The following is a 15,045-nucleotide window of genomic DNA, read 5'->3' as shown; positions in this document are numbered from 1 at the left end:
AATAATTTTTCCCTAACAAAAAGGGATCTGAACACAGTATTATTTCGTTTCATAAAAAGAATGTAAAAGAGAACATGATTTGCTGCAAAATCCAGCAACCTATATACTTAGACCTAAGACTGTCACAGTAAGAGACTGGAAAGTGTTGTTACCTGCTTTCTCATCACTTACACTTCTAGCACCATCAGTGTAATGCCTTTTCTATCTCAGGCTTCTTTGACTGTATATTCCTATGCAATGTTTTGGTTTCCAGTTCTCATCCATGACATTCCAAAAGATCTCACAATACTTGCTTTATTTACTTACAGGAAGGTCCAAACATTTGGCTATACCACTTTTTGTCATCTGGCGCTTTCTTCCCTTTTTCTTCCTTTTTTCCTCAAGCACTGCATGTAGCGTTAGTCACCATGGGTCTTATACAAGAGAGATTATGGGAAAGAGCACTTTAATAAGGCATTTTTTTCCTCCAAATCCTGTTTTGTATCCAAACTGCAATAATACTGGTGTAATGGAAACATTACTTCTAGATTGCTAAAGGCCAAAATAAGAAAAATATGGTAGATATACTGATTATTCCTTTTACATGCCCTTTGTGTCTTGCTGTGTAAGATGGCACTTTGTATTCTGAGGCAACTATATAATGCTGGTACAATTCTTTCAAGGTACAGATGCAAGTTCCTCCTTCTTGACATCGCTCGAGTTCTTCCTTGGAAAAATTGCTTTGCATGATGTGTCTGGTGCAGAACAGTGTTTTAGCACTGGGCCCAAGGGCAACATATTTAGTCCACAAGAAAGAGAAGAATACAACTACAGCAAGTGTACAATTGTAGTTCGAATTATGGTTTTTGCCAGCATGATTTTGGAGACCCGTCAGCAGGATTTCTGGAAGGTAGGTTGGCTCTGTTGTTCAGGATAGAAACAAGCCTGCTTACTAATTTCCTGTATTCAAGATGACTTGGGGCTTGTATTTTTCTTCTCCAGCATGGGATAATTCAAAGAAAAAAAACCCTAATATGGTAATTAGTAGTGTGTCAATCTGAAATGCTCTTAGTGTCCCAGATTATCTTTGTTCACCATCAGTGTCTTCCGTAGTTACTCTGGCACTGTGCTGGTGAAATGAGCTCCCTGTTGTGTACTAGAGATGGGCACTTGCTGTTATTTGGCACTTTGGCATGGTTCAGTGGATCAGGCCCACAGGTGTTGCATAGGTGCCCCAGATTCCACACCCTGCCTCCTCCTGCTGGCACCCCATCAGAAGTAGCACAATGAGTTCCCCTTGTCTCACCACCTCCTCTTCTGAGTGGGTACCCGTGGAAGGAGGCAGGGCACAGAATCCGGGACACGCCCATATCACCTGTGACCAAACCACACTGAAGCACTGAACTGCAGTAAATGCCCATCACTATCATGTACCATGGCATTAATAGCTCACTAAGAAGAGTAGATCACCTTGCACCATGTGTTAAAATAGTAATCCAGTCAATACTTTTTTCAGAATAAGCCCTATTGTACTGAATGGAATTTTCTTCTGAGTGGATGTGCACTTCTGTGGACATACTAAAATTAGCATTCAGTGGCCAAAATAATGTTGCACAATTGTGCCAGCATATCGCTAATGGGATAACTTTAGGAGGCAATTGTCTCTAGTAAAGAAATCGCCACAGACATTATCTGTTGCATAGTTAATTAACTGTTTCAGTACGCAATATCTGTGGTGGTTTCTTAACTTGAGGTAATTTGCCTCCAAAAATTACACAGTTAGCATTATGCTCACATACCTGTGGAGGAAGATTTTGGTATTAATTTTTAAATGAAAATAGATTTGATATGCCCTTGTAATGACACTTTTTAAAAAGCCATGGGTTTTCATGAAAATTAGATTGTTAAAGTTGCTTTGCATGATGAGTTTGGTGCAGAATATTGTTTTAATGCTGAGCAACATAGAGAAGTTCATACACATATTGAAAATGTTACCCTGTGTGTCACATAATAAGCTCTAAAGTCTGATAGTGATAATTTAAAATTAGAAAACATTCCACAAAGAATGTAACAACTGAAGAAGTTAATATGTTTTCAAAGTAAGTACATGGACAAAATATTTAAAGTTAATTTTTGAAGTAGAAGTATTGAATTTCAGAATAAATTGTCTCATTTTCATCTTATTGTTCATAGCTGCTTGAGAAAAAGTTGCTTAATGACAATCTCATAGATCTTGTCGTGAAAACAGTCTGTGACCCGCAAAGTGTAGGCTTCAACATTGCTGATGTACAAGTTATGGAAAATCTACCAAATGTTTGTGTGAGGCTTATAAAAGCTTTGATGAAATCTCCTTATAAAGAATCTTTAGAGAGCGGTATAAAGAAAATAGTAACATCCAAAAGGTAGGACACTTTTAAACAAAACATTCTGTGTAACCACTTACGAAAACAAAATATGTAATTGTTTAATTAGACATTTTTATGTTCTAGTCATAGAGTCACTATGTATTATCTTTTGTTCATTTGTTTCTTTTTAGCATTGAGGAACTTTGCAGTGTTGAGCTCTATAATCCGGATGCCCGCTTAGATCATGTCAAACTTGGCTCCATTTTGTCTGCTTGCAAGCAGCTTCACAAGGCTGATTTGCTTCATTGTACCTTACAGTCTCAGGTAAAAATACAGCTTGTGGCACCAATACACTTCAGTACTTTAGCACAGAGAGAAGTTTTACAACATGATGACTTGCTTTAGTTGTTTTGCAGTACTTCAAAAGTTTACAGTGTATCAGTATAGCAAAAATCCCAAATAAGATGCTGTAAATGATGCTTTCACAATCTGTCATCACCCTACTTCTTGATAACAAAATGGGATATTTTCTCTCTTTTTTGGGAACAAATATTTTTGTTTGCTTTTGCTTTATTTTCCCTCATATATCATCTAACTAGATTGGGGCTATATATTTGACTCTGTGCACTGTTGCATTATGCAATCCTTATGTTCATGTTGCGTGTTTCTAGAATGCAGCTATAATGAAGCATTGCTGGTCTGACCATATTTAAACTGGGAGTTTGGTTCTTAGTTAAGTTGGGGTGGTAAGAGGAAGAGACCACAGTTTTGTATTCTCGGTTTTTTAACTAACGACGAGAAATTATAAACTTCAGTTTAAAAATAATTTTTCTTCATGATTATGTAAGTAACTGTTCTCTTCAAGTACATCTCTCTCTCCCTCTCCCTCCTAAGGGTACAGATCTACATTGTGAGATAGGCTCTAAGCTCATGTTAGTTGTGTACAGAGGTATTGCTCCAGCTGATGAAAGGAAGTCTCTTCCCTCACTAGATGTTGCCAGTAAACGATTAGCTGACGGGCTACTGCAGCTGGCTTTTGCCTTTGGTGTCCAGGTGAGGTTGACCTTGTTGATGCTAATACTTGTATTTGGACGAATCATGTAATAGCGGTAACCCAAGACTAAGCATTCACCATTCAGAAGAGAGAATTCATTAACAAAATGATGACTTTATTAAAGGAAACCATGGAAGTTTAATTTTTTGTTTAGCATAGTGTTTCTTTATAGGACTTTTTCCCCCAGCCCAATGTGGTGAGCATTGTTTCTCAGATGAAGATGACATTCTGACATTAATAAAATCTTTCTTTTCACACATGATGACTGCATGTCATTCCAACAGACATGGACTTTTAGGCTGGGATGATTCCTATTCTGTGTGTCTCCATGTTTTAATTTCAGGACTAACTTGTATAGGCTAGTGCCACATAGAAATCAAATTCATCTCTGTTTTCAGTGTGCTAACCCGCTGCAAGTTGGAATTAGGTCATACATTTTGCCTCACTGTCCTTCATCATACAAAGCCTCCCTCTTTCTCTGAGCTTCTCAGGTATTAGCCTAGGCACAAATTGTATTGGGGGAGAAGGTAAAGGTCAAATTTATTAAACTAAAACTCTTGATAATTTGATCCTGAACTTACTGGGTCATAGCAGGAACTGAACCCATCCTTTGGAAGCTTCCTTGAGTAACCCCAGAAGGAACTTTCACAAAAATTATCCATTGCATCATTCTAATGAATAAAGGACATTCTGATCACTTCAGAGTTGTCATTCTTCAAGAAATATAATCCTGTTATTTCTTTCACATAATTACTACAGGACCCAAGGTTAGCATACACTCTTAGGTTGCTTGTTAATAACATCTTTGTTGCTGTTTCTCCCTCTTACATGTGTTTTGTCTTTAAGATACACAGTGTTCTTAAATTTTTCATTTTAATTATTGTGTGGAGTTTTTCCCATAGTTGACTTATTCTAGTGGGTGGGGCTCCTCCATGTGTATGAGAGGTAGGAGCCTTTCTATGCAAGGAAATAGTACGAAAAATGAAAATTATTCAGAAATATCTCAGTGCTTTTCCAGTACTTTAGTGAGAGGGACAGATAGAATTAACCACTGTATTTTTGACTGAGAAATATGTTCTTAATGTTGAAACACATAGTTAACTGTTCTGTATTCATTTCCTGCAGTGCACAGAGCTTGTGAGTCTCTTGCTGAACACACTGATGTTATCTGTACCATTATCTGGAGCATCCCAAAGAAACCTTATCAGCTTTTCTCATGGAGAGTATTTCTACAGCTTGTTTTTAGAAACTATAAACAGAGAGTTGCTGAAACACCTGGATACAGCAGTTCTTCAGCTCATGAAATCAGCTGTGGCCAGCCCCAAAATGGTACTAAATTCTTATTTTAGAACAGCCATTTGGAAAATTTATGATTTCTCAATTTTTAATCCTAACATAAGCATGTTTTTTAAAAAGACATGACTGTAGTGGGAATTTGCATATTCTTCTAATAACTTCTTTACATAACTTACAAGTATTGTAGTTCCACATTGTTAAAGTTGAATTACATACAATGCTATCAACACTCTGTTTCAGGTTGGTACTATTTTAAATGGTATGTTGGATCAAAGCTTTAGAGAGCGTGCTGTTCGCAAGCAACAAGGAGCAAAATTAGTGGCTGCCATATTAAAGAACTGGGAACATCTTAACCACTGGTGGACCAAAGATTCTGCTCCTGAGAGCAAAATGGCTATCTTGACTCTACTTGCTAAAGTTCTTCAGGTACAGCAAAAATTGTGGTAGCAAAGTTAATGTTTGAGAGAGAGTCTGGAGCCCCTTTCCAGATAATTTTCCAAAAATGATAACATCGACTTGAAGCATCTGAGAAACCTCTAGATAGTTGGCTTTAATTTTGACAGCTGTCAAACCTACAGTTCAATGCATTCCAATGGGGGGAAAATTCACCAAAAATTAACGAAGAGTCAGAACAAAGCCAAATTAAATTTGCAAAGGTTTTACAAGGTGCACTAACGATCCCAGGCATTTAAAACAGTTTTTGAACATTTTAAGACACTTTTAAAATAGCGAAAACGGACCTGTCAAAACCATTGAAATGCATTGAATAGGCTTCAATGCATTCCAATGGGGGAAACATTGTTTCGCTTAGCGATGTTTCCTATGACGATTTTCGCTTAAGGACGGTAATCCATTCCCATTGGAACAGATTATCCGGTTTTCAATGCATTCCTATGGGAAATGGTGTTTCGCTTAGCGATGTTTTCCCATAGCGATGTTTTTTTGGGAACCAATTAACATCGTTAAGCGAGGCACCACTGTACTCTGATAACTGAAATATATATTAGAAATATTTTGATTAATTATCAAATGGAATAATGGTAAAAATAATATTTTACAATATTAATGTTAACTAATACACTTATGTTGAAGTTCAACATATATTTCTTTCTTTTTCCCAGATTGACTCTTCTGTGTCATTTAACACAAATCATGAGGCATTTTCTGTTGTTTTCAATACATACACAAATCTCCTTATGGACCAGAAGCTGGGTCTAAATCTCAAAGTGAGTGAACTGTGTATGCAGTTGTGTTTTACTGTTTCTAGATTTGTGAAAAATTGCTTACTTGTGGGGCAGTGGTTAAGCTGCTTTACTGCAGCCAAAACTGTGCTCACAACCCAGGGTACTATGCCAGGTAACTGGCTCAAGATTGACTTGACCTTCTATCCTTCTGAGGTCAGTAAAATAAGTACCCAGCTTGCGGGGGAGGGCAATGCATAGCCTGCGTAATTAACTTGTGAACTGCCCAGAAAGTGCTTTAAGCGCTATGGGGCAGTATATAAGCAGCACGCTTTTGTTTTGCTTTTGCTAACAGTGTCTATGGTAAGATGTGATGTTAAAGTATAGTTTCATAATGGCCAGCATCCTTTCAGACCCTGCCAACATACTGGCAGCGTGCCATTCAGTTTTTTTCAGAGTACAACTTCCTGAATTCTCCAGGAGTTCCCTGGGCATGATTCTGGGAATTCCAGCCCACATGCACACACCTGTAGATGCCAATGTACCTCTATTCTGACAGAATTGTACCTCTATTCTGACATAATTCATCAACTCACTGTTGACACATTGAATAACTTTGACATTTGGTTGAACTAGTGAAGGTTTTACATCCTAAAGTTCAGAGGTTTATAAAAATACAATATTCTGAATTACTTGTATGTTTCAGAGTCAAGCAGTTATCATTCTTCCATTTTTCACTAACCTTGCTGGAGAAAGACTGGATGGCCTTAAAAATGCACTTGAGAAGCTTGTAGCATTTAATTTCCCTTTGAGATCTGATGAGTTTCCCAAAGGAACCCTAAGGTACAATAACTATGTGGATTGCACTAAAAAGGTAAGTAAAGAGCTCTGTAACTTATTCATGATGTTGGTTTCTATATTTTACCTATGGTTTAGAGGTACATTAAAATGAGTTTTAACCTTCCTTGAGCCCAAAACGGAGATACTTAAGGTCGAAAACAAATAATTTGTTTTGTGTCATCAAATTGCTTCCAACTCATGATAACCCTGTGAATGGAGTGCTCTCCAAAATGTCCTCTCCTCAGCTGACCTGCTCAGCTCTTCCAGACTCACGACCATGGTCTCTTTTAGGGAGTCAGTCCATCTCATATTTGGTCATGCTCTTTTCCTGCTTGCCTTTTACCTTTTACAGCGTTATTGTCTTTTCCACTGAATCCTATCTTCTCATGATACATCCAAAGTAGGACAGCCTCAGTTTCAGTGTTTTTGTCACCAGAGACAATTCAGATTTGATTTGATCTAGGATCCACTTGTTTATCTTTCTGGCAATCCAGGGTATCCACAAAGCTCTCCTCCAGCACCATATTTCAAACAAATTAATTTTTTTCCTTTCAGCTTTTTAAACTTTCCAACTTTTACACCCATACTTGGTGATTAGAGATGGGAACAAAGCACTTCAGGCCAGGTTATCTTAAGTAATCAGCATGTTCCCTTCGCCCCCATCCTCATTGGCTCCCCCACCCACCAGCTGGACCTGCACTGCTCATTCCCTTTCCATCACGTGATCTTCCAGTCCGAACAGAAGCAGGGGCTTCCCTTTTCAGCTTCCTCCAGGAGCTGCCCACTCCCAGGCAGCACTGCAGGAATCCCTGCACACAACCAAATTGTTTTCCTTTAGTCTCTCATATTCTAAAAATTCTACATTTATGCAAGTAAATTCATAAATTAAAAAGCTTAAATCCAAGATTGATTTTGTGAGCATTGGCTGGAATGCACCTTTATTTTTTAGCATCCACATGAGGAAAGAGTTCTGCTGTTTTTGTTGTTTAGAAATCAGGGATGAACAGAGAAGAATAGCTGAGCTGCCAAAAGTGGAGAAACAGAGCGGTGTGCAGTGATAATTTTATATGCATGCTTAGATGTCATTGTTGGGGGAATTGGAGTTTTGTTGTCTGTTTAAAAGAAATTCTACTATGCAGAGAGCTAGAGTTTTGCTGTCTGCCTGTTATGCGTGATCTAACCAAACTGTCTTTTTCTCAAGTTTCTAGATGCACTAGAACTATCCCAGAGTTCTATGTTACTGCAGTTGATGACAGAAATTCTTTGCAGAGACCCCAAACACATAATGGAGAAATTATTTGAGATCAGCTTCAAAAGAATTGCCAGAAGGTAATCATGACTGCTTACTCTGGAACCCATGTCCATTCTGTATTGACAAATCATGCCATTTAAATGACAATAATTTTGTTTTGTCAAAACACCCGGACATCAATCATTGAGGCCAGGAATGGAGAACACAGAACACCTCTCAGTGCTTCTTCCTCCAGTGATGATCCATGTGGTTGATAGGGAAATTTTTAATGCCAGATTGTTCTAGTGCCCTTTAGTCAGTTGTTAAGTCTTCCCAAATCTTAGACAAATGGTTTTGTTCAAGCACCTGTGTGGCTAATCAGCATAGAAAATAAAGTTAGGGTGGAATTGGATGACTGCAAGGTTGTGTGCTTAATCATATTGGGCAGAGTCACTTTAATAGAAGCCATCTTCCTTAAAGTGTCCATTCCTTCTGACAGGGAATCACTGTAGCCCAGCTCCCAAAATAGGCACCCTACAGCTGGACCAAAAAGGTCACTGAGCACTGATTGGGCTCAGGATGGAATGCATTTCCCTATCTGCCAGGAAAAGATTGCACCAGAGAGTTCCATAAGTGATCCAAATTGCAGTCTCTTTCCCCATGTGACCACACCCTTAAATGCAGGATGTGTGAGTCAAATAGGTTCCTTAAATTTTCTTAGAAATTTCTCCAGAGACTTTCATTCTGCCTATTTGATTAAGAAATAACACTCGAGAAGGAGTGTCTGAAATTAGATTTCGGAAAATGCATTAATTTTTTAATTGGAATGTCATTGAAGGTTGTCTTGTAATTTCTCTCATTTAGGAGTAGCTGTCACAAACAGTTGTTGCTACTAGACTGTGTGCATAAAATGTTCCAGAGCGAACACCTTCTTTCAAATGAAACTCGTCAAGCCTATGTAGACCGCTGTCTTCTCACATTACTGCTTCACTGCAGCTTGGATGCACTGAAAGAATTTTTAACTAAGATTATTATAGAAGCTATGGATACACTGAAGTCAAGGTTTACAAAGGTAAAGGGTAAACCATAACTTCTGAAACCATTTTAAATGACCAATTACATTTATTTGTTCATTTTAAGAAAGAAAAGTGCATTTCTATTTGAAACATAATTTGAAACCATGTCCTAAATCTAGTTTCTGTTTAAATCTTTTTCTAGTCAAATGAAAATGCTTTCGAAATGAAAGTCATCAAGAAAATGAGCTACTTCAAGATTTTGGAAGTGATGTATTTACGTCTTTCCAAGGAAGATATATACTCCAAAGATTCTAAAATTAACCAGGCTTTTCAGGGTTCGACCCGTGTAGAAGGAAATGAACTTACAAAAACCTTAATAAAGTAAGAATCTTTCACTTTTCCCTTAAATGAATGTGCTGCTATTGTACCTGACTTCCATGAGCTCATGGTAAAAGCTTTTCAATTAATAAATTAACTTGGACCAACATTCTCTCTAAGCCGTGCAGGTGTGTGCCACTCCATCAGGCGTCTGCAGTTGAAGGAGAATATCCACTCATTTGCTTCTGTTTGTTTCTGGAACTCTGCGCACAGGAGGCAGAGCCTCTGAGCAGAGTTCCAAAGGATAGAGGGAATGTTTGCTTGAGTGTTCAAATTTTTATTTAAAAAAAAGAGACTAATTCATGAAAAACTGTTACTGTTGGTGACATCATTTCTGCTATGCAGGCAGAACTCCACAAATGGGTTTTTGGCTGTATGTGGCAATTTGGATGTTGTCAGTGTCAACTAAAGACTAAAGTAGAATCTTAGTTTGGTATTTCATGACACATCTGAGTCTTAATTTAAACTGCTTTAAAATGTCTGTTTGGTTTTTTACGTGTTTTTTAAGGTCCTGCTATGATGCCTTTACAGAAAACATGTCAGGTGAAACTCAGTTGTTGGAAAAGAGAAGACAGTATCATTGTGCTGGATATAATTGTGCTATTGCTGTCATTAGCTGTGTCTTCAATGAAAGTAAATTCTATCAAGGCTTTCTTTTCTCAGAAAAACCTGAAAAGGTATGTAATACGAAATTCAATCCAATTTGCTAACTGGGCCTGAAATCAAATTAGGCTTTTAGGAAGGTTGTCAGCTGTTCTGTCTATTAAATATGAAACCCAGGCTCATAGAAAATGTTTGCATTCCACTTGTGGATTCATTGCATAGTTTTATTCAACATGGTTTCTATTTCAGAAGAACTGGGGGAGTTGAAAATTTAGAGTAATTACTGTCCTGATTGGGAGTAAAGATGGAACTAGCACAGATGTGGAGATATTAAGTTGTGCTGGGGATTTGATTACTTCACCACAGGCCCTACATGGATGACTCGGACACTACTGGTTCTTCTATCCAAATATCTGGTGGAACTTTCTGATTTGAGGTTAGAGATTGTCAGCCAGACAACTTCCCCTGCTTCTTCCCCACTTGGGGAAATGGAGTGGAGTGTTGTTGCTTTTTTTCCCTTGGTGAATACTTCCAAGAGCCAGCTAAATCCCTAAAGCTGCAGAGTTGACATCAGAGAATTCCTTTGCGTACACACAATAATAGATAATGATAAAGAGAGGGGGGAGGCTTCTATTCCTCAGTGGGGCAAGGTTTTTGGTGTGTAGGGAAGGTTGACTGGTAGTGTACAGTGGGCCAGATTCTGAACCTTCTCAGAAGTTCTTTTCTGGACTAAGAGATGGTTGCCAGGTCAAAACAAGAGCTTGCAAAGTACACATGGGCAGTGCATTTAGGTATTCATAAATCTGTTGATTATTAGTTGTGTTATATCACGTTTTATTGAGTGTATGTGTATCTCATTTTTCTGCCATTGTGACACTCAGAACAGCATACAGAGAATTGCTAGGCAGTCTCCTCTCCAAGCACTGGTTGTATTCAAATATACTTAATTGTAGCAATGCAGTGAGATCTTGTGCCTTGGGGCTATGCCATAGGCCAGGATGTATCACATATGTCCTTATTTTGTCTGAAATCCTTTGTTTAAAACAGCAAACATTTGAATAATAGGCATATCCAGAATTCTCAATATAAATGAGTAGCAAGCTGCAATAAAAATAGTGCAATCATACTTAACTACCTCAGTTCCCATTTACTTTCACTAATATTTGTCTAGATCATGAGTCTAAAACTTTGACACAGTTTTGGAAATGGCAGAAGTATGTGGTAACCTTTAAGAGGAGGAATTTCTACATTTCAAGTTCTGGTTGCCTACAATCTGGTTGCTGTAAATTGGCAGCCATATCTGGGCTTTGGGCATCACATGTAAATTATGTCACTTAATGATATCAGTTTTCTTTCTTGAGAATTGTAGAATTTAGTTTAAAATAATAAGCACTTGATAATATTTTACTTTTTTTGTCTGTTCTTGCTGACAACTCATAAATTGTTGTTGGAACATTTATGTTATATAGAGAAATATTTTAAAGTGAAAATTCAGAGCATAGTGATTAAATATATACCTTTTCCTCCTTTTGTAGAATCTTTTAATTTTAGAAAACTTGTTGGATTTGCAACGCTGTTACACATTTCCCATTGAGATTGAGGTAGGAGGAAATTGCTCTTTGGGGTTTCTTTGAAAATTATTGTAATTTAAATTTTATAATCTTAGAATAACCTTGGAACTGCAGAGCTAGAAGGGGCCCTCTGGATCATTGAGTCTAGCCCCTGTCAAGGAGGCACAGTGGGGAATCAAATCTCTAACCTCTGGCTCCATCGTTAGATACCTAAATCACTGAGCTACATGATAATAAATGCACAGAGCAACATTGATGTTCTCTTCAACATTTCTCCTTCAGTTTTTGAAAGGTAGAACAAAGTTAACTTGTCCTTATTCAGAGAAGATATTTCTAACCCTATGGACCAAACTAGGGAATGGCTAAATCACAGGAAACAAATATCAAAAGATCCCTGGTGGTCCTACAGCACTCAGTAGTTGGCTGTGTAGTTTCCAGTTTTGGCCAGATTTTACAGCACTTCCTTTCAGTAACTTTTACTCTGTGTGTAACATGCAATAGTGATTATAGTTAACCTTAAAACTGGTATCACCAAACATGTCACTTCATCTATTCCATTTAATTTCTGGGTTCAATTCATAGTCATTGTGATCTTCAAAGCTGTTCATGTCTTGGGAACAGGGTAAAGGACAGCTTTGGAAGTTTTATAACTATAGTCAATGTGGAAAGAATTTAATTGTTTATCGTATTAAATGTGAAGAAATTTTGTGTGTTTTAGGTTCCTCTGGAAAGAAAGAAACAGTACATTGCCATTAGGAGAGAAGCCAGGGAAGCAATGAGTGGGGATACTGGTATAAGTATTTGGCATTATTGGAAAAAGTTGTAATGATGAAAATCACTTATTTTTATAGAACTATTGGTGTTTATTGTGCTTTATAGTTTTGCCTAAGCAAAAATAAATTATTTTCCCATAGAATTTAGAATTTAAATCACATTTCCCTGACATGGTGCTCTTCAGAGGTTCTGGATTCCATTTCCAGCATACATAGCAATCAGGCTTGATGGACATTGACTTTTTTCTCCCTATTTAAAATTTATGTTAAAGTTTACATCAGTCTTCCTGAAAAGCACTCCTTAGCTCCCATTAATAAAAGAGAGAGAAAGGTTATTTACAGGTACTTAGTCTTTGTTTCAGACAGAGAAATGAATAGAAAAATGGCTTTGATAAAGAACTGAAGTAAGACAACTGCCACTGCATTAGTTTTTTAAAGGATGTCAATATCAAGCCTAGAGAATAGTTAATTTCATTTGTAATTTATTCATTATGTTCATTTATTCCTTTTTAGATTGTTACTGAATCATGTATTTTTATTGCTTTAACATCCTTAAAATCCTGATCTTGCTACATTCATTCTACTTAATTCTTACTGAAATAGGACCAGTCCCATTTTAGCCATGTCAGTTTTCATTGTGACTAAACTTAGTTGTATCAGGTGTTTAAGCTTTAGCTGTTTCTAATTAAAGTCTGAATATATGTTTCTTGCTTTTAAAAAATGCATTTATCTGTCATAGATTGTGAAAGGCATGAATCTGACTAAAATTTCTTTAATTTTTTTAGTAAAGGATAAATCCAGTTTCTCTCTTTCTTTGCTTACATGAATACATACACACCTGCACACAGGATGAATGGCAAAAATTCAGATGATGAAAACACTCATAAGTAGTATTCTTTAATGGACACATTAAAACTATTGGGGTCCTGTGGCAGTTCTTCTATTTTATTTGGTAGCTAGCTCTTCAGTCCCTGAATTGCCTTTTTATAATGACCGTATTTCTCTCTTAGCTGAACCATACTATTTAGCCTCTGCGTCATATATGGTGGATAGCAGTTTGAGTGAGGAAATGAGCCAATTTGATTTCTCAACTGGAGTACAGAATTTTTCATATAATTCACAAGATATTAGTACTTCTGGATCTCGCTTCAGGAGAAAGGTAACTTAACTTGCATGCTATGTGTAGAAATTATGTATCTCTGAGTGTATGTTACATCTCCCTGCTCACTCCTGTAATTTTTTTTCTCTGACTAATATAGCACAGCACTAATGACAGTAAAGTGTCTCTAGGTAGTTTGTCAGCTTTAAATCTAATGTTTGAAAACAATAAGTCATTCAGATGCAATATAAATATGGGTTGCATGTGTGGAAAAAGTAGTCTGTGTTATTTTGTTGTATAGAAACCTACATGCTGTTTCTCAAAGATTCTACTGGCACAAACCCTATGAGCACTGGAGTTATGTAAACATTAGTCTGAACAGGTTAAATAAGGGGACACAAATGACTAATTAGTGATTTTATTTTAAATATACTCCTTAGCTTACCTTTGTTCCAAATTCTGTTTGTATTGGCTGTCTGCCCATTTAAAATTTTAAAAAGGAGAGTGGGTTTAGGAATCGCCTCTCTCTCCATAATGCTGACAGTAGCTCCCTCAGTACCATGTTATGATGATGATGATAATGTTGTTATTGCAGATAATAGATTTGAACATTTTTTATTTCTGCTTTCTGTCATACCATAGGTTTTTGCTCCTGTTGTTCTGGTTCAAAACCATGAATTTATTGTCATTGATCTTCCAAGAAAAATAGCTGAGAATATGCTTTCCAGATGTTGGCTAAAGTCCTGCTGCTTTGTTACACAGGTAGAAGGTAAATAGCATAGCATTCACTCAGCTCTAGTTGGCAATTGAAGAGTTGCTGCTTCAATTCTCAGGGGGATCTTTAATTACTGTCTAGAACTGAGTGAATGTTGGACTGCTTGCCTTCCACCTCTGTAACAAAGCTACAGCCAATGTAATATATATTTCAGCCAATATAATATTTGTCTAACCTGTTCTAACTGATAAAAGATGTTCCTGTGCAGTTTTCCATGCATCTAGTGTTTTATCTAAACCAAACCAGCCTATGTGCTCAGTGTGCCAGGAATCTATGACTTGACATTAAACTGTGTAAGTATGCATGTGTAATGTCTGAGGACCTGGCTGAGATGAGATATCAGCCACATGGATGCTGCATATATAATGTCCTTGGCTTGTGTCAGGTTTAAATTAGGCTTTTTGGCATCCTGCTCAGGTTTTTGAATATTATTTAAATGAAGTGATCTATAACTGTTTTATTAAAAGTTTTGTTAAAAGATCACAACTGAAACTTTCAAGTCTTGCCTGTTCCGATAGATTAAACAAATTAAATACATGCTTTAGGCTACAAATGCATTTTATTTATTGCTGAGCTCTTCCTGTGAGGGATAAGATTAAGTATGGAATCCTCAGAATTGATTTTGTTTTATTGCTTAAAAAGGATCCCACAGAATCTGTGGTTCCAGATGCTGTTATGGAATTAGAAATGGATGAACTGAATCAGCATGAATGTATGGCGTCTATGACCACCTTGATCAAACATATGCACAGAAATAATATCACACCCAAAGTAGAAGTGAGTATCTCTGTTGAACTTTACATGTTGTTAATACACACATTTTTCTAAGTATATTTTTTCTAAATTGCTTATCAGTGTTTGTTGAATAACTACATTGGAAATTCAAAGTACGCTATAGATGAAA

At 37.0% G+C, this 15,045-nt stretch overlaps 1 protein-coding gene across 1 annotated transcript in view; it reads left to right on the top strand.

Moving 5' to 3' along the window:
* PRKDC (protein kinase, DNA-activated, catalytic subunit) overlaps window positions 1-15,045 on the top strand; it is a 113,167-nt gene that overhangs the window by 37,461 nt on the left and 60,661 nt on the right. The window contains exons 32-47 of the mRNA XM_072998915.2: window positions 663-889; window positions 2,173-2,381; window positions 2,516-2,648; window positions 3,219-3,377; window positions 4,504-4,707; window positions 4,915-5,100; window positions 5,796-5,900; window positions 6,562-6,729; window positions 7,897-8,024; window positions 8,791-8,998; window positions 9,145-9,323; window positions 9,829-9,997; window positions 11,459-11,524; window positions 12,213-12,285; window positions 13,278-13,426; window positions 14,784-14,918. Of these exons, the coding sequence (XP_072855016.2) occupies window positions 663-889; window positions 2,173-2,381; window positions 2,516-2,648; window positions 3,219-3,377; window positions 4,504-4,707; window positions 4,915-5,100; window positions 5,796-5,900; window positions 6,562-6,729; window positions 7,897-8,024; window positions 8,791-8,998; window positions 9,145-9,323; window positions 9,829-9,997; window positions 11,459-11,524; window positions 12,213-12,285; window positions 13,278-13,426; window positions 14,784-14,918 (2,498 nt within the window). The remainder of the gene's footprint in view (window positions 1-662; window positions 890-2,172; window positions 2,382-2,515; window positions 2,649-3,218; window positions 3,378-4,503; window positions 4,708-4,914; window positions 5,101-5,795; window positions 5,901-6,561; window positions 6,730-7,896; window positions 8,025-8,790; window positions 8,999-9,144; window positions 9,324-9,828; window positions 9,998-11,458; window positions 11,525-12,212; window positions 12,286-13,277; window positions 13,427-14,783; window positions 14,919-15,045) is intronic.

The sequence above is a fragment of the Pogona vitticeps genome, chromosome 4, assembly GCF_051106095.1.
Source record: "Pogona vitticeps strain Pit_001003342236 chromosome 4, PviZW2.1, whole genome shotgun sequence".
NCBI lineage: Eukaryota > Metazoa > Chordata > Lepidosauria > Squamata > Agamidae > Pogona > Pogona vitticeps.
Note: the sequence above shows the minus strand (reverse complement) of the source record. Positions and strands in the feature narration are given on the sequence as shown.